Raw genomic sequence first — 27,534 nt, 5'->3', positions numbered from 1 at the left:
TGCATCTTACACTCTGGTGTTATGTGTTGGGCTGTCTCTGAGACCTGTCTGCATAGTCTGTACCTCTGGTCCTGTCTAGCGTGGTAGACCCCTGCTTCTATGGATCTGGCGTTTTATCCCTATTCTTGTGCTATTATGATCAGTATCTCAGGGCTATCTTTTAATGTGTGTGTGTGTGTGTGTGTATGTGTGTGTGTGTATATAATAAAATAAAAGATATATATATATATATATATATATATATATATATATATATATATATATATATATATATATATATATATGTATATATAATAAAATACAACACCAGGCATCTGATGTAGTTGAATTCATTTCATGAAAATGTAGTCCATAATCAGTAAAGTGTAAATGTACCCCAAGATTTTTGTTGTTGCTTTTCCTAAAAACAGCCATATCCCATAAATTGGCAAAAAACACAACAGAATTCAGGCTGGGCCAGACTTAAAGGGGTTTTCTTTTCAGAAGTGGTCTTACTGGAGATAAATACAGGTATGAATTAGGCAGAAATGTACTGCGGTGTAAAAGCACAGTTGAAAGTCAACATAAGTGCCTAATAAAATGAACACAAGAGCGACTCCTTGCAAAAAATGAAAAAAAAATAAATTTGGTTCTCAAAAAATCCTGAGTTATATTTTTTATTAGTTGAAGAGCACGCTGCTTAAATGAGGATTCCTGGTGATCTCTCTAAAAAAAAAAAAAAAAAAAAGGCTTTCTTAGCCTAATGTATTTTCTCCTTGCTCTTTTACAGCGCCGCCTCTTCACTTCCTTTGCTACATTTTTTGAGGCCTAGTCATGGGAGGCCTTTCCCAAAGGAAGAAGCCAATTCTTTTCAAGTTTACTTGGTGCCAATTTTCCTGTCCCTTTAATCAACAAACACAACTGTTTGATGAAGTTGGATTAGGGCAGCCCTTCAGACAGGCATGTAGTATCTGATCTGTAGTGTCTGGGAGACTCAGAGAGTGAACAGGCGTTGGATAAGAAAACCTGATCCTTGAAAAGCCATTTGGAAGTAAAATGAAAGAACTTTTGCAATTCATTTTTGGAAGACTGCCCTGAAATCCTAGTAGAGTCTGCTTAGGAGGGGTAAGTTTAACTAAGGTCAGTCAAGCTCATTTTGCCTAGGTATGACCCTAAACTAGGGAAGGTGGTTCAAATCTAATAAACAAGGACAGGATTACATGGTAAGAGGAATCCCCATCCCAGATATTTGAACAATACAAACGTTATTTTTTTTTAAAAAAAAAATAATGAAGTATCTACTTAGCATTGTTGGAATATATAAATATGACTATTAGTTACACAGCTGGTTAGAACTCACACTCTGCAAACCGTACTGTAATCTCTGCTAAAGGAAAGGCATTCTGCCCATGCTCAAATGCCCCTTTTTTTGGATCCCTGTGATCCTTGACGAAGCCGTTCCCCTCTGGAGCCGTTCCCCTCTGGCATAGAATAAAACGCTGCGGTAAATAAAACGACCCTGAAAAATGCTTATTTCTCCTGCAAAATCCATGCATTTGCAGTCAGGAAGGAAAAGGACTCGCCGCCCACCCGCCCCGCAGCAAGCGAATCCACCAGCGCTGCGCCGTTTCTTTTTCATTCTGCCGCGTAGGGAGGCGAACCGGGAGGCAGGGACACCCCCGGCCATTAGCAGCCTCTAAGGTCTGCGCCTGCTGCGCTGCCCGGTCCCTCCAGTTGCAGGCGGCGGTGACGCACGAGGTGCCGCTGCCGCCCAAACCCTCCGAGCGAGCGCCTTCCTCTCGCGTGGGCTGGCGCTGAGAGCCAGGCCGGAAAAGTGCCCAGGCTGGGCCAGGTTTCCGCACCCCGACCGCTGTCTCCTCCCTGCGCCTCGGAGGCCCGCCCCTTCTTCCCAACCCACCGCTCTCTGGCTCTGGGTCGACCTCGGGAGCCGCAGCGCACCCCGGCCAGGCTGCGCGGCGCCCCTCCCTCGCCTCGCCTCTCGGCAGCGCCTCAGCCACCGCAGCGGGCCCAACGCAGAGGCGAGCAGGACGGGAGCTGGTGCTGGCTGGGTAGCCGTCACCCGGGAAGGCCTCGGGCAGAGAGGGACCGGAGCGGAGACCCGGCCAAGCGCGGGGACATGGTGACGGGATGGCCCGCATCGCAGACGCCTTCCCTCTGCACCTGCTCGTCTGGCACAACCGGCACCAGGCGCTGGACAGCGAGCTGCGCAAGGGACAGGTACGCGGAGCCCCCTCCCCAGCCCGGGACGTCTGTTTTTCTGCCCTGCCGCCCAGTCCAGCCTGCCTTCCCTCTCAGCCCGAGCTGAGGGGCGCAGCGAGCGGGGACGTGATGGAGAGAGTCCCGAGCTTCTGCTTTCCCATTTCATCCTCTCGCTGTCAGGGGAAGGGGCAATGAACGAGGCCTGTGCTCTGGCCCTAATCCTGAGATGGCTACTCCTAATCTAGATTTCACTTGCATCCCTTGGAACCTGCTTCTAATGAATTTCCCTCTCCCCCTTACTGGATTGAAAAGTGTCCGACGAATGTTTCCAGATACCACAGTAGTTGGGAATCACTCTTTTCCTCAGTCTCGGGGTAACCCTGGTGCTGCATCTCCATTATTTCTCTCCTGTCTCAGAACTCTGTTTCCTTCCTCCCCTTACAACCCAAGTAGTAGTTTGAGGATACATAGATCAAGCCACATTTCATTTGGAAATCCCCACATTCTAGACCTACCTTAACAATAGACACTTCGAAGAATAGAGTATTCCTCTTTTTTGGCACTCTGCTTGAAATCCCACAATCTAGCGTGCCTTCAGTCATATTTATTCTGCAGCTTCCCCCAGACGGGATATGAGGGCAAATCTTGCTAAGGATCACATGAAGTTGACATACATGCCTCTGCCATGATTATAACATTCTCTGGTATGGAGGGCAAGCTTTTCCTATTCTCCTTCCCATTTCAGCTTCTTATTCAGGACACATTGTACAAATGGCCACCATTTTGGGAAAAGATAAAATATTATTAAACTTAAGCATATGTGAACTCAGCTGACCCTGGTTCCTTCTTTGACCATTTCTACACTTAAACAAATAAAATTAAGACTTCGCTCTAGGACTTAACAGTGATAGTCAACCATAGTTGCCATTATGGTCATTATTACTATTATATGTACACTACCCAAGGATGGATGGATGACTCTAAAAGATTCTGTAAGGTTTCTTACTGTTTTAGATTTCATACTAAAAGATTTCATACTGTTGAAAATCTTCCTTTTACTACTTTTTTAGTATAGGCTATTTGAGCCTGTGCCTATTTGTACTTTCTCCAGTGCACTGTTTAATATTGTCAAAAATGCTTTGCAGATTTCACTTCCTGCTTGTCCTGCAGATTATCATCATGCATTGAATGGGCACTTGTGTTACAAAAAAAGGATAGAGATAGACAATCTCAGATTGGTAGTTTATCGGATTTCAGCCGATTTTATATATTTGCTTTTCTACCTGGAGGTTAAAACAAGGAGAACAGTGCCACCAGAACACCTGGGCTATCTTGTCTGATAATTGTTTTGGAACTGAGGCAAAATGGGGATCAGTTCATTTGAGTTTTAAAAGGTCTGAGCTGTGAAATGATGATAACTTCAGAAAGCAAAAAAATCTTACTCGTTGTTTTTCTGAAAGAAAAAGAGGAAATTATTTGGAGCATCGGGAAAGTGAATTTTGGAAAAATAATAAAAACTTTGAATCATCTAGCCATCCAGATACTTCTGGAAGTTTACAAATATGGTGCTAAACGCAATTACTGCATCCTGTTTGTCCTTGGTTTTTTTTCTCCCTATCTCTACAAATGTGGAAATTCTGAAGAAGAGCTTGTAAAAGAGCATAGCATACCATATTGGGAATACTAGGTCAGGAGAGAGTAACAAGTTTATAAATGGCAAATGATTTGGGGTAAAATTGATGAGGTCTTTTGAGCAAGTCTCCTTTCTTTTCCTTTGTTTTTTCGTTCCTTTTTTGCTTGCTTTCTTCCATCCATCCTACGTAAAATAGATGTGAGGTATTTAGTGGTTGTTCAACATGCATATTCCCTTTGAATTTAATTGGTAATCTGAGGTTCATCTATTAGTGAGTCAAATATCTCTGAAAAATTTATACCAGGGAACAAGAGTTTCTACTCCCTCAACATTCATTTTTAAGCTGCTCTTGAGAACAGATTCTCAGAGTTACAATAGTTGCAACTTCATTGAAAGAAGTCTAGAATAGATTATTTCTCAAGTATCTTCCACCTCTATAATTCTACACTTTCTCCCTGTCATATTTTCCCACTAGTGAGTTACAATCAACTGATTTAAAAAAACCTATAATTCCTTGCTTCAGTGCTAGTAGCTGTTAGATTATGTAGGGTGGATGCTTATTAAATTAGCCTCCTCTAAATAATCTTAACTACATTGCTCAAAAACATGGTTTTCTTTCATTTTTCTTATTTTTTTATTTATTATGTAAGTGGGCATTGTGGTGTATACCTTCTGCCACTAAAAAGCAAATCCAATTGGGCTGATCTTAGCCCCTTTTATCAGAAGGAAAGAAATATTGTTGATGTGAATGGCTACCCTTACAATAATGAAACTCTGGAAGATAACACTGCAAGACTCTTTCATCAGGAAGTCAGAATTTACTACCAGTACTGGATTACAAACCAATTCATGGACTGAAATACCACTGTATGCTCTAATTTACATTAAACAGCAATATTGGTTCTTCAGTCCTTCAGCTAGTGGATAAAACTGTATTAGAATTTCTATTATTGACCTTTGTGTCAGTTCAGTTAACTATATGAATTATATCTAATCCTGGATGGCCTTAGAGATAAAGAAGAACAGTATCTAAGAACAAGTGCTGGCTAAATTACATTCTTTAACAGAAGATATTTGGACAAGGCCATTCTCAAGATTGAATCCCAGCACTGAAAATTAATTGAGCTTGTAGTTGATGTTAAACACCATGCTTGTTTTACCTGGAAAATATTTCTTATCCAGATCATTAATCCTCTGATTCTCTTACAGCATGATATTGAAATGCTTGACCCACGTGGCCGGACACCTCTGGAATTGGCAGTGTCCCTCGGAAACTTGGAATCTGCCCGTGTGCTGCTGCGACACAATGCCAGTGTGGGTCAGGAGAATGCCAGTGGCTGGACAGGTAGGACATAGATGAAAGCCTGTATAGCTAGAGGAACTAGAGGCCTCCCTCCTTTACTTCCTGGCTTCGGTGGCAAAAGATTGTTAGTTTGCATGAATTTTTAAAAAGCCTGCTTAACAGTGTGAAAAACTATTAGGTTTTTTGTTTGTTAGGTATGCAAGCTTCCTAGTCTAGAACATTTAAAATATTTTTGGACAGATTATCAAATGGGGAGTGTGGGAGTGAATCAAATGGATAAAATGGGCTCAAGGATTTGTTTTTAAAATAAAATAATTTCTTATATGGTAGGCAAGGAAAGGTAGAAAATTGGAAAAGATTGACAGTTGGACAGAGGAAGGCAAAACTATTGAAAAATTAAGGACTTGTGACATCGGATCTGCTGTAAGGAATAGACAGTGAAGGATGGAAACCATTGTTTTCTCATGAGACAGCAAAATCTCACTTCCTTCTAGCCTCTGGTCAACTCCTTATCTTTCACACTTGTTTCTGGCAAAGGACAAGCTTATCCAAATGTCTCTATGAGGTGGCCATAAATGTTTCTTATTGTGTATCTGTTTTAAGACTGCCAATAGATCATAGGTGGTCCATGACTTACTACCACAATTGAGGCCAAAATTTCCGTTGTTAAGTGAGACAATTGTTAAGTGAATTTTGCCGCATTTTGTGACCTTTCCTGCCATAGTTGTTAAGTGAATCGCTGCAGTTGTTAAGTTAGTAACACGTTAGTAAAGTGAATCTGGTTTCCCCATTGGCTTTGCTTGCAAAGCAAAGGTTGCAAAAGGTGATCATGTGATCCTGGGACACTGCAACCATCATAAATTTGAGTCAGTTGCCAAGCCTCTGAATTTTGATCACTTGACTATGGGGATGCTGCAATAGTCATAAGTGTGAAAAAGGATCATAAGTCACTTTTTTCAGTGCTTTTGTAACTTCAAACGGTCACTAAACAAACTATTGTAAGTCAAGGACTATTTGTATGTCTAGTTGTTAATCACTGTATGTTTTAATTTGAATTTTAAAAATTATCTGTAAGATATAAAAAAGCAAATCTGTGAAGAAAAAACATTAAAACAAAAACTATGCAAATAATAATAATAATAATAATACATAGTTAAAGTGTTTCCTGAAACACCATGATATAAATCAGCATTTGATGGAATTATGTTCATATTGAAACCTCCTGAGAAAATTTAAACTTCTCTTTTAAGAAGAAAAATGATTAACCAAATACACTTGGTGAAACATTCTTGCCAAGCCATCTAATGCTGATTTACATCTTTAACAAGGGTTATTTAGCAAGGACATCTTCATACTTCAGCAGATTTCTTTGTGAGATTTACCAAAAAGGCGTTTCCTCATGATTTCCTGTGTTTTATGTCAGTTTAGTTGTTGCCTTCTACTAATGGAATATTTAAGTTGCAGATAAAAGAGTAGGCTTGCAACTTTATGCATTTTTCTTGGTATTACCTTTCCCACTCTTTCTGCTAACATGCCCAGAACCTTGCATTGTTGACATAAATGAGCACAATTCTAGTTTTTCTGGCAGTTAGACATTTCATTTTGATAGATATAGAATACAGATACAGATAGTTCAAGAGGTTGAATCTGATTCTGCTAACTGGATGTGAGAATAGAGATAAAATTCATCTGGGGTTAGAGATAAGGTATGGCATGATGAAACAGAAGGAGGATCCAAGAAGCTAGATATTTACTGTTTCCTTACACTCTTTCCCTGGCATCTAGTCCTTCAAGAGGCTGTAAGCACTGGAGATCCAGAGATGGTACAGTTGGTACTCCAATATCGTGATTACCAGCGTGCCACACGGCGACTGGCTGGCATTCCAGAATTACTCAACAAACTACGTAGAGTATGTATTAATATAATCTTCCAGATGAATTGGAGTATTTTCCATTCTCTTTTGGGGTCTGCAAATATTTATTTTGAGATATCCATCCTCTGGCTTTGTCAAATATCTTGACAAAAGTTGTGAAGAGGAGGAAATTAAACCTTGTCCAACAACTTCTTATGCAGTTTTCTCACTTTGGTGCCTCTCAGGGAAACATGTTGACTTGTATTATGAGAGATGTAATCTTGCACGTTGGAAGAGCATACATCTAGAGAAATCTAAATGAAAAGTTTTTGTGGATTGTTCTTCTGTTATTCCAAAGATCTGGTTGCATTTGGTTAAAAAAAATAATAGTCTAGATACAAGTAGTCCTCAATCTATGACTACAATGGAGCCTGGGATTTTGGTTGTAAGTTGTTGCAGTTGTGTTGAGTCACCATATGACCGGACTTGTTTTTATGATGGCCGTTATGTAAGTCATTGCAATTATTAAGCTAATCGCATAGTTGTAAGTCTGAATCCAGCTTATCCGATAGACACTGTTGCTTTTTGCTGGAAAATAGCCAAAAACATTACAATACACAACCACATGATCCTGGGATGCTGCATCTGGCCATAAACATGAGTCAGTTGCCAAGTGCACAAAATGCAGTTGTGTGACTGCAGGGGTGATGTGACAGTTGTAATGTTGAGGACCTGTTGTAAGTAACCTTTTTCAAGTCCATCATAACTGAATAATTGTTAAGTAACCCCTTGTAAGTCAAGGACTACTTGCAGTTAGCATCATTAACATCCTTTTTTCTGTCCAAAGTAAGTACAGTAATATAACGTAACTGTTTCTTTGCCATATTAATTTGTAGGAAATATATTTGAACAGCACACTTTCAGGATTTCAGAATTGCTGGGAATCCTGAAAACATCAACACTGATCTTTTTAATCCTTTCTTCTTCAATATCTTTTGAAACACTCTTGGCCTTGCTAATTACTAAACCTAATTGCATATTATACTCCCACTGACAAAAGATTTGTCATATAGTGTTAAAGCCCTGAATATTTCAGAGGAAAAACATATAGATGTTGTATCTTCTGTCCCTTGTCTTGTTTGTACTGATCTTACTTCTGGTTTGTAGTGAACTAGTTTTCCATTTCCTCAGGCCCCTGACTTCTATGTGGAAATGAAGTGGGAGTTTACCAGCTGGGGTAAGTCAGTACTTCAGATGTCCAATTCAGTGAATAAAGAGAAAAGATGAATACAAGATAGAAAAGATGGCAGGAGAAGATGGCGTTGCAGAGAAATATTTGAACTAAGGAATGAGATTTCCGTGTTTGGTCATTATCATTACCACTAACTTTCAAAAAGTGCATCATTGGCAGAGCACGGGGACTAACTCTTTGTTTTGTGAAAAAGGAATTCTGCCTCTTGTTCTACAGTCAATTTAGTGGCTTCTTCCATGGGCAGTCTATCCAGGCGGTTTTAACATGTGATAACACAACTAGTGCTCCAGAGTTTTTAAGTGATAATTTGGAAGGTTGGGAAGGTCTCACACAGATGCCTCAGGGACCTGTTAAATTTGTTGTTCACTCTTAGACATGTTGCTGTCTCATCTTATCCTACTTTACAGAGGCTATAATTCCTTCATGGAAGAACAGACTTGTACAAATGTGACTCATTATTTAATAGTTCCAGGTAATGATCCTTATGCCTCTGTTTATTCTCTTTCTCTCTCTCTGCAGTGCCTCTTGTCTCCAAGATATGTCCAAGTGATGTGTATCGCGTATGGAAGCGGGGTGAAAACCTGCGGGTGGACACTACCTTACTGGGCTTTGAGCATATGACCTGGCAGCGGGGCCGGCGCAGCTACATCTTTAAAGGCGAAGGTCAGAATATCCCTTTCTCGGGAGATGGGTGTGTACTCAGTGTGTGCTTTTGGTAGAAAGTGTTTTTCTTCCAACAGAACTGAAACAGCTTCTTGGATGAGAAGCAAAACGTCTTCAAAGGAAAACAAGGAAGTCCAGCTACCTTGTGAAAAAGCACCTTTGGGATTTTAATTCCAGTGTTGCATTTTCATCCTCTTTCTCCTCCTGTTATTTAGATGAGAATGCTGTGGTAATGGAAGTTGACCATGACAAGCAGGTTGTGTACACTGAGACATTGTCACTAGCCTTGCATGAGCCCGAGCTGATGCTGGCTGCCATGCAGCCTTCGGAGGAACATGTTGCCAGCCGCCTCACGTCTCCTATTGTCTCCACCCACCTTGATACCAAGAATATTGCCTTCGAGCGGTGAGCTTTGGCAAACGAAAGGGAATGTATTGTACACCGGTACTATCAGTGCCTTTATATGCAGGATTGTGCGGGAGGAGCAGGAACATAGTGACCCTGCATGGCAATTGTTGGGGAGCAAAAAGCAGGAAAGACTACAGAAGCTTTTGCTTTGATCCTGTAAGCTGCTTGATATTCTTACACCGTATGAGGGAGCCAAGGAGATCAAAATTGAAGTGAGACTCAAGATGGAAAGAGAGTTTCTCTGATTCTTTGAGCACAAAATAGTTTTTTCAGGAAGCCTTACATTTGAAATGGCTTGAAGTTTATTACGACAAAATACAGTTCAAAACCCTTCTTTTTCCTTTGGTCTGGTTACTGGAAGATCAGGTTTCCTCACACAAGAAAATACTTGCTCTGGAAACCACCACTTACCATAGTCTCCTTAATTAAAGCTTTTAAGGGCAAAATATAAGCATGTTTGCCTATCTATTTGTGCATGAACAGCATTTAATGAAATTAATACTTTTAGGTAAGGGATTCTCAAACTATGGGTCACATCATTCCTGAGTTATTTGGTCCCACCCTGGTAGTATGAACTGACTGTCTGCTTATCCAGGCAGAGTAATGCATGGATTGGCAGTGATCCAGCTTTATTTGCAATCCAGACTTGTACAACAAAAATAGTATAACTGATAGAACTCATGCTATCAAGGATGACCTCAGGATTTGCTACCTCCATATGTCCCTGCTCCAGAGGCATCTCTGAATCTTCATTGGCCAGCTGTAAGGCATCCTTGCTGAACTCTCAACGTGTTTTCTAGTCTGGCCTTTCGGGTTCTGTCTGCTCCCCAGCAGCTTCCATGCATCCATCCTGGCTGGATTGGGAAGGGGGAAGAAAAGGGTGGAAGAGAAAGCCAAGGTCACTTGCAATTTCCTTGTACTGCGCAGCCACTGTTCAGGGTATGAGACAATGGTCACTTTGAGAAAAGTGGGCAGAGCTGAGATGCAGCAGCAATGATGTCTCAGCAATTCTGGAAAACTTGGCCAGGAGGAGAGCAGTACATTCCCGTATGCGAAGGAAGGCAGCGAGCCATCCCTATCCAAATGTCATGAAAAAGAATGCCCACGAAGAAGCTTGTCCTGGTAGCATAGATCCTCCAGAAACAGGAAGAGAAGTGCAGTTCAAATAAAGGTTTTGTATAACCTCAAACCCCTTGAAGAAAACTAACAATCCAGCTGTGCTAGGTTTGTACCAAAAGGCAGAGCAGGAACATGGTCTGACAGGGCTCTGGCTTTGGGTGCACAATTAAGGTGATTTGTACCCAGAGTCAAAACCCCAGATGTTTGCACATGAGTTCTGACAGTGATCCAGCTTTTGATGTGCAAGTCTGGGCTTGCACGCAAACAGCTAGAGTACTAACAAAGCTGACTCCGGTTCGCCCAGATAAAGGAGGGGGTCTGTTTGACACTGGGTGCCCTATGACAGTGGTTCTCAACCTGTGGGTCGGGACCCCATTTGGGGTCAAACGACCATTTCACGGGGGTCGCCAAACAAGGCTGTCCACCATTTTTTCCCCCTTTTCTTTGGCCACGTCCCTGGCACCTGGTGATGTATAAGTGGTTGGGGGTCACCACAACATGGGGAACTGTATTATGGGGTCGCGGCATTAGAAAGGTTGAGAACCACTGCCCTATGAGAACATAGAATGACAATTTTATTCCTTGTGAGATCACACGAATTTCAGCATCACAGAGTTTAGAATTTAGACTGAAATAGGAACCATTCTATGTGCAAATTTGGGCCATTGTCATATTTGACTCAGGAGTATCTTTCTGTTCAGGAACAAGTCTGGCATCTGGGGCTGGCGCTCGGAGAAAATGGAAGTAATCAGTGGTTACGAAGCCAAGGTACAATTCTCTACCTTCTTTGCATAATTATCCAGTATAAATGTCAAGATTTAGCTTATCATCTGTATTTGTAATTAGCAAAAATCTTGTGCTTCCCCAGGTTTACAGTGCCAGCAATGTGGAGCTTATTACCAAAACACGTACTGAGCACCTGTCTGACCAGGACAAAACACGCAACAAAGGTATAACACACATGAACTGTTTTCAATTTTGGACCCATGTTGACTTAACCATCTATTATGCTGTAAATAATTTGTCCTCATGGTAGTTCCAGTTGGTCATTTTCTTTTTGTAGTAGTTATTCTTTGATCTCTGTTGTTTTGTCCTCAGCAGATTTGGCATGGAATATTTATATTTCATTTACTTACTTATTATGTGTATCTTTTTCTTTACATCCCAGAAACTGAGTAAAGCACTGCTATGGCCTGTGTTATATCTCTCCATCCCTATGAGATAGATTGAACTGAGAGATAGTAAATAACCTGATGAACTTTATGTCTCAATTACTTGTGATAAATAGTTTATAAAAGGGGTGAGGATGGAGGGGAAAACTAGAAAAGAGAATAGGAAAAAAGATTTCTGAATTATAAGATTATAGACGTTGGTCTTTGTGGCTTTAGAATAATGAAAAACCTACTTGAAAACCTAAATGTAGCATCTTTTAAAACAAAGGGTAAATGATTATACCAGTAAAAAGAGATGAGTACATTGCACTCTCTAAACTTCATCATTCTTTTCTATGCTCAGGGAAAATACCAACCAGCTCTGAAGAAAGTATACGATATATATTCATGGATAAGCTGAGAACGTTAGGTTTCAAAAATACCCCAAAATTAGATCTGGCTTCTCTGCAGACCAGAGCTCAGAATTTTTAAAGACTGTCACAGCCTTTAAATCACATGGTTTTATAAAAGATGACATAACAGTTTGCAGTTTCCTGTCTGCCATTGCAGTTAAAAACTGGAGGAGTGGCTTATCTGCGGGTGGCACATTTTTAATGGTATTTTGGTTGAAATTTCTAGGATTGACTTGCCTGTAGTTAGGTTTATCCACAATTATGTATGGTATTTACTTTCCTGCATTCACCTGTCCTACTCCTTATCTTAGCAGTCCTTGCAACCAAGTTCTTAATTACTGTAAAATAAATGAGCAAGGACATTTAACTTCTGGGAGGAAAGGTAAGATAGATAAGCAAATAGTCTTGCCCACTACTAGGAGTGGGCAGTATAGGACAAGTTCTTTTGACATTTTATAAGATACTGGTTGTTGTAAAGAAAGAGTATAGTTAGGAAGGCCAGGCAAATATTGAACTATTGCCATGCACCCTACTTGGGGTTGCCCCAAACAGCACTCGGAAGCTACAAATAGTCCTGAACAAGTAGTGGGAGGAGACAGTGTTGGGCATGCTTTGAAATGCCCAAGTGATAACTATTGTGTCATGAGCTGTATTGATTACTGATCACCTGAAAAGCTTTTCATGGCATAGGTCCATATTATATAAAGATCACTTATCTCCCATTGTTTTACCCATTTGGTAAGATCTGGTAGAGTTGGTGTACTTCAGGAATTCTTGATCAAGCAATGCCATCTGACAGAGGCATGCCTTCTCTATTGCAGCGTCTACTTTCTGGAATTATACCTTCCCAGTGGTTTGTTTACCTCCCTCTCTGATGTCATTCTACAAGTTCTTAAAAACCTGACTATTCTTCTAGACCTTGTTTGAAGAGTCCTGGGTGATTGGTTGTTACTTAATCTATCCAGATGCTTGAGTTCTTCTTTACTGCTTTCTTATTTTAAGTGTAAACAACTAAGAATCGTTTTTTTGGGTCTATTGGGAAGCTTCTAAATGTATTAAATAGCTTAAAAAAAAAAAACCAGGTGAGCAGTGAACATTTGCTCTTATATCCTGTACTGTAGTAGTAGGGCTTATATTAAAAAAAAGAAGAGCAAATTACAATCAGATACATTACTGGGACTCACATAAGCATTTTGTGACCTGAAGCTTTTCCCATGACACTTGTGCAGCAATGAAGAAAAGACTCCCAAGTTTCAATGTATTATGCAATTATTATTATTATTATTTTGAATTATGTTTATATCTCTCATCTCTTTTTTCAATAGGGAAATACAAATTAAAGGCAAATAGTTGTTCCACATAATAGAATAGTTTTAAGATTTGCATAAGGGGACAACTTAGCTGGAGACCAGGCAGGCCAATTGGTTTTGTTTCTTTCCACAGGGGTCTGCTGTTGTTAAGGGTCTAAACTAAGAAAGGGTGGCCGGGAGCCAGGCTAATATTTGGAGGTTGGAGGAGCCTCGTTTCACATTTCATTTGCAGTCTCATGTAACTCTTGCACCTTAATGTTAAAAAGTGTTCACTTAGGGAGATGGTGCTCATTTTAGTAGAAATAAAAGAGACATTTTCTGTAGTATGTTGTCCTCTCTTCAAGGGCTGTGGCTACTGCTAAATGTTTTTTTCCGCAAATGTTTAGTTAATCAGGATGTTTATTTTAATATCAAAAGCACAGTTCTGTGCTGCGTGCCACCTTGAATGCTGTAGCAAACAGATAAGACAGAAATGTTTTAAAGAAACAATATAAACATCTGATACAAATAAGCAATTGGAGCTGAAGTGCTTCTTTGAGAAGAAACATAGGACTTACTCTTCTGGATGTCCTTTCCTCACTATGCAGGCTCCAAGACTCCATTCCAGTCCTTCCTAGGAATCGCCCAGCAGCATGCTGCCCAGAATGGGGTATGTAGCAAAGTCAGGTTCTTTTCCTGCAGAAGGAAAAGGGCGCTAGCTGAGGCATCGGCATGAGGAACTAAAGGGGAAGGAGGGCAGCAACAAGAGACTTCTGCTGGACCAGTGTGGTGGGACTGGTGGGGAGTGAGACTTGGTATTTACATGGCATTTACAATTATTGCTAGAATCCTTTACTTAGAATAGATCCTGCTCCCCATTTTTCAGGCCCCTGTGCTGCAGTCAGCCAGTCCCACAAACCCAACATCTATTACCCCTGAGGAATACTTTGACCCCAACTTCAACTTGGAATCCCGTAATATTGGCCGCCCTGTTGAGATGTCCAACAAAGTTCAGAGGTGAGTGCAGGTGGGGACGATAGTGCAGCACTGTTACAGTGGGAGGCTCAGGACACGAAGGCTAGCATTGATGCTTTTGGGGTTTCAAAATGAAAATCCATAAGGGTGAGCACGAGGGCTAGTTTTTGGGTGTGCTAAGGTGGAGGAAAGGGAAGTTCTAGAAACTGACTTGTTTCTTATTTGCTAGGTTCAAGGCCACTCTGTGGCTCTGTGAGGACCATCCCCTCTCCCTGGTGGAGCAGGTGACACCTATCATTGATCTGATGGCGATCAGCAATGCTCACTTTGCCAAGTTACGTGATTTCATCACCCTCAAGTTACCTCCTGGCTTCCCAGTTAAAATCGGTGAGAGAGATGCAAAACAGACTGGCTGAAAATGGGAGTGGCAAGTGATGGTGCTAACCGTTGTAATGTGGAACTAGTAGACAAAATGTGGCAGGGAGAGCAGGTAGCAGCAGGAGTAAGGCAGGAATGATGTATGGCAGACTTGGATGTAATAGTAGATGAGTGGTTGCTGATATTTAGGTACTGAGGTACTGAGAAACAGAAAATGGAGGGCACTATTGCACACCTAATCTATAGAAGCATTTAGTTAATCATTGTAGGAGTAGAATGCTGGCTACTCTAGATGGCTTTTGGTCCAGTCCAGGTTCAGGACTTTTTTATATCATTATATTCTTATTAATAATGTTTTGATGGGTTCTGTATGAAAACAGCAAGAGACCTGAAAATAAATAGTTCCCATCCTTTCATTCTTTTCTTTCCCTTTTCTGTAAGTTTTCCCTGTCATTTTCAGAGATCCCTCTCTTCCATGTGCTCAATGCCCGGATCACTTTCAGTAATTTGTGTGGCAGTGATGAGCCACTAAGCTCAGTGCGGATCTGTACTCCTACCCAGTCTCCTGGCAGCAGCGAGGAACCAAGTGCTGGGGCAGAGGCAGCCAGCAATACTAAAGGTAAGATCAAAGGCTTAAGATAGGCACAGCTCTGTCAAAATTATGCCTAGTACTTCTATGGCTTCAGTTGATGTAAACTTTGGTAAAACTGGATAAAGAGAAAGAGGAAAGAAGCTTTTGGAGCTGGAAGAAGTAGGTCCAACAGTCCATACTGAGTTATTTGAAGAAGTAATAGTTAGAGGAAAGGATAAAACAATCTGCATCCCATAAACAGCAAATGGGTCCTAGGCTCTGCTTCTATAACTCCCATATCACCTCAGAAATTATGCCAATGTTTTTCATCAAACGAAAGGTGAACATTCATCTCAAGTTCCAAACAAATTTTATTTGTCTAAAATACAACTCAGGCCCCAAAGGAACCTCCCGAAAATCTATGCCTTGCCCACTTGTGTGGTAACATGGTGTGACCATTGCTTCCCAAAACGATAAAAAATATATTTATCACGGAATAGCTATGGAAAGATTGCTTGCCCTGGAAAAGCCTAGTTAAAAGAATGACACTTAAGACTGTGTTGTTCTTGTCCATCATCCACTTACTTACTCTAGCAGAGTATTCCTAGCAAAGATCAATACTGGCCCTAATAGCAGCAACTGGAATCATGAATTCTCAATTGATTTTCTCTCTTTCACCTCAGAAAATGCTATCTAGAAGAATTCTGCACAGAATTTGTCCAAACTTTTCTGTGCAATGTGAAGCTCTACTTGCCTACCCAGGCCTGATGCATGGAGCTTGTGAAACAATTTCTGGTTATTGCTTTCATTTTAGATTTTTGCTGTTGTTATTACTCTGGCATAATAATAGATCACACTAATTTAGTCTTGCATTTTCCCTATCCATTGTTTTGAGAAATTTGAGTTCTGCCAGCTTTTTGTCAACCTGTTATATCTTGGTTCACCTGGGAAGATTTAGTGTATTTGCTTTAATTCTTGAGAGTATGTGGTTTGATCAAACAAGAACTTTATTGTAATTATAGGGAAGTAAGCAGAGATTAGATGCTTGGTTGATTAATTAACACAGGACATAGTTAAGCCTATTCAAACTGTATGATATTTGAGCACAATTTTAGACAACGTCCACACAACATAGACAACTTAATGGTGGATATGGTACTACTATGGAGTCACAGTGACTCTATATTAATATGCCTTTCATTCCAGGCAGTAAACAGACAGAGCCATTGTACTTACATTCTATTTGTAAGTCTTCCAATGGCTTCTAACTGATGATGGTCAAAACAGATATGCTGTCTAGATATGCCTTTGGTTTTATGTTGCTATTGCTATTGCTGTTGCTATTTTCCCAGTCTCTGTTGTAATTATTGTTATGTTATTCTCCTTGCCCCTAGTGTACCCTTTCCCCTGTGAGGTGGATCCATCTGTATTTGAGGTGCCCCAAGGCTACACAATGTTGGGTGCGGGCCGTACAGAGCCCATGAGGGATGAGGACGATGACCTACTCCAATTTGCCATTCAACAGAGTCTCCTGGATGCTGGCACAGAGACAGATCAGGTGATTGGGAGGGCAGCAACTGGATTGTGGTGGGAAAGGCTTGTATTCATTTAGCAGAAAATCTGGTTCTTCAAAACAGGCTCTGTGGTCTAAGAAGGTTGTGTGGTACAAGCAGTGGTGGGTTTCAAATAATTTAACAACCGGTTCTCTGCCTCGTCTTCCCTCCACCTTGGTCAGGGTGGGCTACTTGGGGGGTTGGCTCAGATGGGGGCAGGAGGTTCCAGTGTGGGGGGGGGTAGGAGCTCCCTGTTACGGAATTGCTGGAGGTCCCAGCTGGGGAGGGCAGGAGGGTACGGTTGGGGGGGGGCGGGAGGGTTGGGACGCCTCCACCAGGGAAAGCCATGCCCCCACTGGCTGAACCTGTCATCCATATCGCGGTCAGGTAGGATTGCATAGAAGGAGCGCCAGGCAGGGGGCTGGAGGGGGAGCTGCCAGCAGGGGGGGGAATCAGAGCAACCACCATCTCCCTTCCTCAGCGCAGCCCCATCAGCGCAGGTGGAGACAGCCCCGGGACAGCCAGAAGTGGGCCCTCACCCAGCCTGGGCTCCATCCGCTCGGCAGCTCTGATGGGGGCAGCAGCTGCTGCTCTGAGCCCTTCAACCAGCCAGCCACACAGGCAAGCAGGAGGTGGAGGCAGTGATCACTGCATCGCCAGGCTTGATCGGCAGCAGCTCCAAAAGCAAAGTTGTGCCGTCCATCCTTGCGCTGATGGAGGTGGGGGGAGTGGGCTCTGGCACACACCCACCCCTTGCTGCTTCCGCTCCACATCTCGTAGCCCCTCGCCACCGCCATCCCAGCAGATGCTGCACTGTGGAAGGGAGACAGCATGCTGCTGGCTGGGCCTGGTGATGCAGGGATCGCCACTGCCGCCGCCTCCTTCCCAGCCCCATGCGTTGCCCGGCATCACAGCGCACCATTTGCCGGCCACGCAGAGAAGCAGGAGGAGGAGGTGGCAGCGATCCCTGCATCGCCAGGCCCGGCCGGCAGCATGCCATCTCCCACACCACAGCATCTGCTGGGACCCCCATCAGCCACTGCCCTCACCAGCACAAGGACGAGCGGCACAGCTTTGCTTCCAGAGCTGCTGCCAGCCAGGCAGGCAATGCAGGGATTGCCCCTCTGCCTCTGCGTGGCTGGCAGGGCAAGAAGCTCAGAGCAGCAGCAGCAGCAGCAGCTGCCCCCATCAGAGCTGCCGAGCAGACAGGGCCCGTGCCGGGCGAGGGCTCCTTTTCTGCTGTCCCAGGGCTGTCTCCACCCACACTGATAGGGCTCTGTGGCTGGTTCGCCATGATGCAGGGCAGCGCCTCTTATGATTTGATTACAAGTGGTACTTTCCTCGACCACATGGTTTTCCTGAAAGCTATCAGTTCTAACACCAGACATAGGCAGTTGGAGAAAAAATAATAAGTCGCCATTTGATATCTGCCTTCTTCCTATGGAACCAAAGTTAGAGAGCGGGTGGCTAAAGAGAGGGACAGTCGGGGTTCTGCCTGCTTTATTACAAGGCAGGCTATTAACACGCAGCGTGCTCCATTTTGTTAAAAAAACCCTATTTAAATTTTTTTTTAAATGAAATAGAGCGGGCTGCCTGTTAATAGCTTGCCGTGTAATAAAGCAGGCAGAACAGCAACCGTCTCTTCAACCAGCCACCTGCTAACTCGCCAAAGTCCCACGTGGCCGGATACATCCTAGCACGGCTGGTTTCCTTCCCCCCCCCCGTCCCAGCCTCACATGCTCTCCTTTTCCCAGGCACGACTCACTTCAGTACCTCCTCAGCTGTTGACTGGCCAGCCAGCTAGTTCAGAGGCGGCTTCTCTGAACTGCTGGCGGCAGGCGAGGCAGGGGCTGCATTTTGTCTTCTCCTCCAGACGGCTTCGGTAGATCCCCCCTCACCTGCCCATCCATCCTCTTCCCTTTCACTCCCCTTCCAAGTCCTCTTCACAGCTCTGCCCACAAAGCCCCCGAATGGCAGTTAGAGCGCTGGAGCTGGAAAGCATTTCTCTGCCGCTACGGAGTTAGAGATCTTGCCCTACTCACCACCGCCCAGATGCCCTCACTTCCCAAACCATTTGTTTTCTAACCTTCTTTCCAGCTCCTCCATCACTTCCTCTGCTGCCATGTGCAGTCCCAGAAACAAAAGTTGTGGGACTAAAAAAAAAAAAAAAAAGTTCAATCAATCAAATCCAACTTATCATGAAAAAAAAAATCTTGCAAAGTTGGAATTGATTGAACTTTTTTTTTTAGTCCCATAAACTTCTTTTGTTTGTGGGACTACTCATGGCGGCAAAGGAAGTAACGGAGGACTGCGTCGGAGTTGGAAAGAAGGTGTCGCATTGGTCCGATCGGGGGCAGGAGGGGGTGGTGTTTTTGCTGCATGTCAACCGGTTCTCCGAACTCAAAAGAAATTAGCTACCGGTTGTACTGAACTGGTCCGAACCGGCTGAATCCCACCACTGGGTACAAGACAAAAGTAGGAGGACAACATAGCAAATAAAACCTCCGGTGTTGTCACTTACTGGAGATCATTCTTTGTTGACAACTTTAGATATAGCTTTGGGGGCTTAAATTTAGTCTTATTGGTGATTTTTATCCTTATTAGGGATCAGGGATGGGGGAACCTAAAGCTAAACAGATCTCAGACTATTCAACAAGTTACAGGACCAATTAGTTAATTAATTAATTACCTCACAAGTTTCCAATTGTTATCTACTACTGGGTGATACCTGTTGAATCTCTTTTTTATTTTTACTTCTTCATTCCGTATGTTTTATTAGGTTACCATCTGGGAAGCTCTGACCAACACACGACCAGCATCCAATCCACCAACCTATGATGAGGAACTACAATTGGAACGGTGAGTATTTGTGTAAAATACACACCATCCATTCACATACAATATCTAGCTATCCTGCCAGACTGTTTCTTTTTTATTGTGATGGAAACAGTGGCTGCTATTAGAAGAACAGGAATTGGTGGTGAGAAAGTGCCAGGAACTGCATAAATTAAGACAGTTGCATGTTACCCTCCTAGTTTAAGTTCTCCACCTTTGCTGCATAATTATATAGTTTAAAGCAAAAAAAAAATTGCATATATTTATTTAGTTTCTTTTGCCAGTTATGGGAAGGGAGAAGAACTATGCAGGGCATGGAAACCTCTTTCCCAGCTATTTGAGATTTTGTTCATCAACTCATTTCTGGCTTCTGGGGTGCCACTAACACGACTATGTAATTTGGTTTGGTTTCAAGAGAAATCTAATGTTGACAGTTGAACTGTGACTGGTTTTTTTCTTAAATGATAATTTGTACCCTAAATAATTTCATATATTTGCTTACAGATAAAATTCTTAGGCCTGAAATAAGAATCACACTTTCTTTTTAATTATTACACATATTTTAGGAGTGAGTCTTAAAAATACATTTAGTCTGTAAATGGGAGAAAAAGGCATGCTATCTTTGCCATGGTCAGGCTATATAAAAAAAACACTTTAAAAAGACTCCTTCTTGAAAAATACCTGCTTCTAGCTGCTTTGTAGGAATATATTTTAATTTATTAGAAAGTTTTAATATTGATTACTCAGTGTCTTTTCAGTGCAGCAGTTGCTGACAATAGAACATTTTTTCTGTGCCCAATACAGTCTGAATTCATGACATATGAATAAACACTATATTTTAAATTAGAAAATGTTATATTACAATCATGTGTATAATCAAATTCTTATAGTCTTTTGAAAAGTTTTTTTTCTTTTTTAAGAAACTGCTGTACATGGGTTGACATTTCCGACATTTAGGTTACATTTAACCTGGCATCACAGGCTTGAAATTTTGTAGATAGAGAAGCAATTGAAAAACGGCAATGGAAAGAGAATAAATGCTCTTAGGAAAAAGAGATAAGAAACATTGCTATTTTAAGTCACTGTTTCATTTTTCTTTGAAAAAAAAACTTTTAAAAAGTTTTGTATTTTTAATACAAGATACCCTCAGCTTTTTAAAATCTTCAGTATTTATATCATTTTGAAACATATTTCTGGCTTCTATGGTTATAAACCACAGATTACACAGTAATAATTGGGTTCACATAAAATCACAACTAAGCCAACTTGCAATGAGATGGGCAGCAAACAAATTTAATAAATAATATAATATATTGGAATGTGTGAATCTAATCATTATTTTAGTTAGTATTTTATTTCTGTTTCTGGCAGATTTATTAAACGAGGTATGTTTGTTGTTTGTTGAGAATGAAATTTTCTACTGTATCTTTTTTGTGGTTAGTATAGAAATATTTTACAGGAGAACAGCTTGCTTTTCCCTGGAACACTTCTTAAAATTATGTTTATGTACTGCAGAACTGATCATGGTCTTAGAAGCTGTTCCTTTTATTTAACCCTTAAAAATTTGTCTCATTTTACTGAAAGCAAATACAGTAAGAGGTGACAGTGGGGGCCTGTTGTAGTTACCAACAAAGAACTCCATTGACTGAATGTGCACGTCTGATTTTTCTGATTTGCATTGTTTTTAATTTGTTGAATTTGTGGCTCATATTCAGAATATATGTGGATAAGCTAAGAATTTCATGTGCTAAAATACACCCACAAAATTGTGCTTGCTTATTCATGAGTACTGCAGGTTTCCCCATGCATGTTCTTAACTAAGCTAATGAAGTAAATTATAGCAATAATAAAATACATTAAAATATAATCAAAATTATATGAATTTTAAGAATATGCATATTCTTAAAGTAAGGTAAAAGCTTTCCCTCCAACTATAGAGCACAGTGCTCATCTCCATTTTTTTGGCCAAGGGACCCAGCCTTGTCCGAAGACAATTTCTTGGTCACGTGGCCAGCATACGCCAAAGGCATATGGAAATGCTGTTACCTTCCCACTGAAACCGCACCTATTAATCTACTCGCATTTGCATGCTTTCGAACTGCTTGGTGGGCAGGAACTGGGTCAAGAATGGGAGGTCACCCCATTGCGTGGCGCTCAGGTCTCAAACCTGGTCTGTCAGCACCCCGGCTGATAAGTTCAGCCTCTTTAACAACTGAGCCATTGCACCTTCTATTCTTAAAATAGCTGAAGCAAATTATAAAAAGATTAATAAAATACATTACAACGTAATCAAAGCTTATAAAACACAAATATTCCCAAAAAAATAACAAATATAAACAGCAAGTGCTTGTTATAGGCCATTGATTAACTTTTGAATAAGTTTTGGTTTTGTTTAGTGTTTAGCTTAATTTACAAATGACACAATTATGATTTGTTCAGTAAATCATAACTTAAACCATGCTTTAATGCACTGCATAGCCCACTCGTTAAACTAAGAGATCTTAAATTTACCATTTTTCAGCAAGCCAGTTCAAAAGAATCTAGTATGAAATCACTGACTTGTAAATTCATCAGCAGATTTAACACAGTGAATTTAAATGCAAAACAGGTGGTTTGTTAATGAGGAGGTATTAATTTGTATTAGTCCTGTTGCTTTGCTAGTTCATCATTTTACCTGTGGGGGAAAAAATGCATATCCACCCTGGATGTGTCCAGTATTCATTTTGCAGCAGTTTCTGCACAGCAGTGTCACAAGCCCATTGTTGTCTTCCAAATTTTTTGAGTTTAAATGCACTTAATAGGAAATGGTGGGCTTTCTCTACCATTATTGCATGCCGTTCAGTGACCTCTAAATGACTGATGAAAGTTTATGGCAAAGAAAAAGCTATCATCTTTTGCCATTCCTTCCTGGAATTATTCTGGGAATTACTTCAGCAGCAAACTACTGCAGCTTAAGAAAATAGACATGAACACTCCCAAAGGCATCCAGGAGTGCTTTGGAAAAATGCAGTAAATAGCAATTTAGGCAAGTCCAAGAGCTGTGAATCTTACAGTTTTGCAGCAACCCCATGAAAAGCTATAGAAAGAAATAGACACGGTTTATTTGATGATTTAAATGCTCCACTTTATCTCATCCAAAAAAAAAAGAAACAGATACATCTACTTTTATATGCCTAGAGATAGTATTTAGCCTATTTCAAATCAAATTATTCAATTTGCAATTGCCCCTATCGTTCAGACTGTTGTGGAAGGCCTATGTGGTTTCCATTGTATATTTATGGAAATTCCCCAACCTAGGAGAGTAAAACGTAAGTATTTTATGTATTACACAAGGCAGGGCTTCACAAACTGCCATTCATTCCAAATAATGCCTGCTCAGCTGCAGAATGGACCCAGGTTCTGGCATATATTGTGTCAATGATTAAAAACTTCAGAGGCTTCCAATTTATTTCTGAACATAAATAGTAAAGCTTTTGCGCCTATCCTAGCATGGGCATGCCCATGGATTAAAGCCATTTTCTGGTTGCTATACCATGCAAAATAAGGTGGGTAGCACCTGGGAAAAAGCCTTGTTGGTAATGATGGTGCCATCAGCTCAGTGCCCTCTCCCTGGAAGATTTACCTATTGAATTAGTTTGTGTCTTTTCAAGGCCAGATAATTTTTAATTTCCTCAGAATGTTTATTTTTTGTTGTGCTGTATTATCTCTATTTTTATCAGCTGCTCCTTTCTGGTGTTGCACAAAAATTCTGTGCTAGAACAGTTCCACTAATTTGGAGTAGCCTGTGCTTGAACTGAAACTTCCAGGTTTCAGGCGTTTTGATCCACGCGTTGAAGCAAATAGTATATTTTATAAAAAGCCTTTGTACAAAATTGTTAATGCTCACAAGTTATTCTACAAGTCCCACTTCTTTTGTTCCTATATAGGTAGTCCTTGACTAATGAGCACAGTTGAGCCCAAAATTTCTGTTGCTAAGGGAGACAGTTAAGTGAATTTTGCTCCATTTTACGACCTGTCTTGCCACAGTTATTAAGTGAATAGCTACAGTTGTTAAGTTACTAACACAGCTGTTAAGTAAATCTGGCTTCCCCATTGACTTTGCTTGTCAGAAAGTTGCAAAAGGTGATCACAATCCCAGGACACTGCAACTGTCATAACTAAGAGTCAGCTGCCAAGCATCTGAATTTTGATTGCCTGATCATAGGTATGGTGCAATAGTCGTAAGTGTAAAAAACAGTCATGAGTCACTTTTTTCAATGCTGTTGTAACTTTGAATGGTCACTAAATGGACTGTTGTAAGTTGAGGATTATCTGTACAGTATTTCCAGTATGCTGTCTTTCACCTAAGATAAAGAATTCTGAAAAATGTAATTGCAACATATTTGCAAACCAAGATATTTGAGAAAGCAGCTGCAGTCTCAACAATAGCATCTGAATCAGTGGTTCTCAATCTGTGGGTCGGGACCCCATTTGGGGTCGAACAACCATTTCACGGGGGTCGCCAAACAACGCAGTCCGCCATTTTTCCCCCCTTTTCCTTAGCTGTGCTACTCCCTTTTATTCTATTGGCTTTTGAAAGCCAATAGAATAGACTCTCTTGAATAGAGTCTAATTCTATTGGCTTTCAAAAGCCAATAGGAATTGTCCAGGCTGTCTCTGCCCTGCTGAGCCCGCCAAAAGTCCCATTCTGCAAACGGTGCTGCACCAGTTGAGTAGTCCTCGACTTACGACCGGTTGAGTAGTCCTCGACTTACGACCGGTTGGGGGTCGCGGCATTAAAAAGGTTGAGAACCACTGATCTGAATAGATGGTAGGTACAGATAAGCAAAGGCAGACAGATAATAAACTTCTTCCCAGTCCACAGCTGTCTCTCTGGATATCCAGATGTTGCTATGACTGTTTAAGTTACACCTATTCTGTGATAAACAGAACCAATTCAGTGTGAGATGTCCCATTAACGATTGTGTTTTAAGTGCTTGATTAAATGAATCACATTCTGATTTGGAAGTAGTGGGACAAGAGCCTTGTGTAATGGGAGGTAATAAAGAGTATCTGTCCTCAGGCAGTGACCCATAGTGCGAACACGAGTTTATTACAAGGACAAAAATGTTGCTCCGTCATTACCTAGGAAATGTAGGAAATTCAGAAGGTTGTTGTCAGCATAGAGAGTATATTATCGGCGCAAACAGCTTGAACCAAAAGCTGACCCACTGCTCTGTTTGTACTGGCAGCCAGAGGCTCTTTTGTAATTGTTGTATGAGCAAGGAGAAACTCTAGATTGGGCCAGACAATCAGAATGCTAACACGAGAATATGGGCAAATATATGTTTGAAGGCCTTTAAGTAAGGGGGGGCTGAAGTTCACCTATTGAACAAGCAGAAGAGTAACTGATGTCTCTCTGTCTCTGTCTCTCTCTCATTCTTGCAACAAATTCTCTCTTCCTTCTCAGGGCCATCCAAGAAAGCATGTTCCTTCAGTCAGGGCCAGGCCTAGGCCCTGTGGAGTCTGGAGGTGGCAATGACGTGCCTGCTCCTGAGGGCAACCCAGCACTCAGCACCAATGGAAGCGGTTCCTCAGCCTTGCCTCCACCTTACCCCAGCTTTGATGAGCAGCTGCGTTTGGCCATGGAGCTGTCATCCAGGGAGCAGGAAGAACGGGAGCGCCAATGCCGTGAAGAAGATGAGGAGCTGCAACGCATCCTCCAGCTCTCTCTGACAGAGAAGTAGCATCCCAGCCTGCTAGCAAAGGGTCCCTCAGCCTTGCTCAAGCCTCACACCCACCCAGCCTAATTCTCCTTGCTGCCACTGTATTTTGGGTTGGGTTGGGTTTCCATGCTTTGCCCCCTTTCCTGTTGGGGTCAGGCTGGAGATGAGAAGACAGAACCTTCTGCATTTCCTGTGGTTCACCTGGTTCCGTCCTTTAATATTATTTCTTGTAATTTTTTTTAACCGCTTTATCCTTCATGGAGGAATTGTTTTCTACAGCACAGAGAAGGAGAGTAAGACAAAAGGGGCAGCAACTGATAGGAAAGAATGGAAAATAATCAAAGAAGATGTTTCTCTTTTTCAGATGGGCTTGTCGGCTTTTCTGAGGTTGCTAGAAGTGTGCTGTTGCAGCTTCTGTCTTTGCATGGGTTTTGGCCTCTTGGGGATTCGGGCAACGGAGGGGGTGGGAACCAGGAGCTCAATGCATTGATATTTGCAGCAAGACTGAAATCAAGACTGCAGCTTGATAAATAATATTCATTCCTGTCTTTTTTTCTCCCCTTCCTCATCATGAGCTGCTGCTCTCCCCTCCTCCGGTGTTTAATTTATTTTATTTATATCTTTGAAGATATATACTAGAAAGGGAACGGAGGTGTGTGCTTTTTTAAAATCTGAACCCAGTGGGTCTAAAGGGAAGAGCTGGGTCCACTCTTGAGCAGTTTTCTCCTGTTGTCTGGGGACCAGGCACAGGGAGCTCTGGGCAGCAGGAATACTAAATAAAAAAAAAACATGAAACCAGCATCTGCTTTTGGTAGCGTTCTTCAGTTTCAACTATCTTTAACACAGTTTGTGTGGCTCTCATACAAAGGCAAAGTGAGGCTCCATTCTTGGTACTTGTGATCATATTTAAATTACTGAACAAGCTGATTTGTTTACTCAAAAAAAAAAATCCATTTGTAGTTTGAATGATCATGTTGTGGTAGCATGTCTTAAGAAGGAATTAGTGGATGGTTCACAAAGAATTAAGGTCTGTGCAACATTTCTAGCAAGCCAAATGCTAGAGTCCGTACGTTTGATAACCTTTCATTTTTATGAGCTCAGTCAAACAACGGGAAATGATCCTATTTCTTATAGAATCAAAACTTGCAGTCAATATATTTGATTATTTTAATTTATTATATGAAATGCTTAGCATATGTGCCTTCTTAGTTTCCCATCTTCCTTTTACATACAAGGCTATGGTGATAATAGAAGCAATAAATAGCAGAATTTCCAGATCAAGGATTAGCAACACATATTGAGATTGAGAGGAGTTTTATCAAACTCCTCCCCCCCCCCCAAAATTGCATTTTCTTCCATTTAAAGCAGTCACTTATCTTGAGGCGTTGCTTTTTAGGACACACCTTAGTTTATTACATTTACTTTAGCCACACTGTTTATTGAGCAGCTTCCTTGCATTTTTCTTTCCCTGTCCCCTTAATTCAGACTACCACAATTGTACTCTGCCTTCATTGAAGGATAGTAGGCACATTTAGGAAGCAATAGGTCGAAGGCTGCCCTAGAATATGGTTCATATTTGGATTAAACATTTCTTTGCCTTAATTCCCTGTGTTTTCTCTCTCTTAAACCTCCACCCCCCGTAATTCTTTTGTCGGTTCCTCTTTCTCTGGATATTTGCTCACTCTGCATTTTTCTTTTTTGCTTCCTTGCTCTTGTCTTGATCTGCTTCTGTATTTCCTGAAGCCTTTCCCTTATCCTCTTCTTGGCTGGCATATATGACTTATTGACTCACAGAATTTGAAGTTTGTTCAAATTACTTTGTTCTGTGAATAATTGGAACTCTGAAATCTTTTTATCTGACCAGTGTTCAACTCTTGGCATCATTACTTACTACTACAGTAATACAAAACAAGATTTTGCTATTCTAATTTCCTGCCTTACATGTCCCCCCTAGTGGTCATTCACAGAAATGTAATTTGTGTGACAAAACCTTGGTGGCTATGTGATAAAAGCCTGTCAAATAGCTTTTAAAATACTTCTAATATTACTAAAATTGCAATAACCATTAATTGTGTTTATTTTATATAGCCTTTCTACTTGATTTTCCTTTGTTTAGGAAGGTTTGGAAGAGGTTCCACAGCATCTGATTTTGTTCAGATATGTGAGGTGCATATTTTGAAAAATGTATAATCCCTGGACAATCCAAGTTCTTCTCTGAAACATTAGAACTGCTA

The 27,534-nt window shown here is 41.4% G+C and overlaps 1 protein-coding gene across 2 annotated transcripts; it reads left to right on the top strand.

Annotated features, from left to right (window-relative positions):
• The first annotated feature begins 1,785 nt into the window (after positions 1 to 1,785).
• ANKRD13D (ankyrin repeat domain 13D) lies at positions 1,786 to 26,236 on the top strand. 2 transcript variants are annotated; one of them, XM_039341055.1, is made up of 15 exons: positions 1,789 to 2,217; positions 5,042 to 5,177; positions 6,921 to 7,045; positions 8,180 to 8,225; positions 8,760 to 8,903; positions 9,119 to 9,308; positions 11,132 to 11,198; positions 11,299 to 11,380; positions 13,892 to 13,953; positions 14,170 to 14,300; positions 14,488 to 14,645; positions 15,097 to 15,255; positions 16,602 to 16,765; positions 19,540 to 19,619; positions 25,045 to 26,236. In XM_039341055.1, the coding sequence occupies exons 1-15, from the start codon at positions 2,128 to 2,130 to the stop codon at positions 25,319 to 25,321; spliced, it is 1,911 nt and encodes a 636-aa protein (XP_039196989.1). In that variant the 5' UTR covers positions 1,789 to 2,127; the 3' UTR covers positions 25,322 to 26,236. The 2 variants fall into 2 exon arrangements, with proteins under 2 accessions (XP_039196990.1, XP_039196989.1); XM_039341056.1 differs by lacking the exon at positions 6,921 to 7,045 and having other exon boundaries at positions 1,786 to 2,217.
• The last annotated feature ends 1,298 nt before the right edge of the window (positions 26,237 to 27,534 follow it).

The sequence above is a fragment of the Crotalus tigris genome, unplaced genomic scaffold (genome assembly GCF_016545835.1).
Source record: "Crotalus tigris isolate CLP2741 ecotype Arizona unplaced genomic scaffold, ASM1654583v1 scf7180000017764.6130737, whole genome shotgun sequence".
Taxonomy (NCBI): Eukaryota; Metazoa; Chordata; class Lepidosauria; order Squamata; family Viperidae; genus Crotalus; species Crotalus tigris.
This window is presented reverse-complemented; position numbering and strand designations above follow the sequence as displayed.

What these genes read in the sequence shown, in the direction of transcription:
- ANKRD13D (XM_039341055.1), top strand. Translation starts at nt 2,128, where the DNA reads ATGGCCCGCATCGCAGACGCCTTCCCTCTGCACCTGCTCGTCTGGCAC. An exon ending in GAATGCCAGTGGCTGGACAG is followed by an intron (nt 5,178 to 6,920) that starts GTAGGACATAGA and finishes CCTGGCATCTAG; the next exon opens with TCCTTCAAGAGGCTGTAAGC. An exon ending in TGGCTTCCCAGTTAAAATCG is followed by an intron (nt 14,646 to 15,096) that starts GTGAGAGAGATG and finishes TGTCATTTTCAG; the next exon opens with AGATCCCTCTCTTCCATGTG.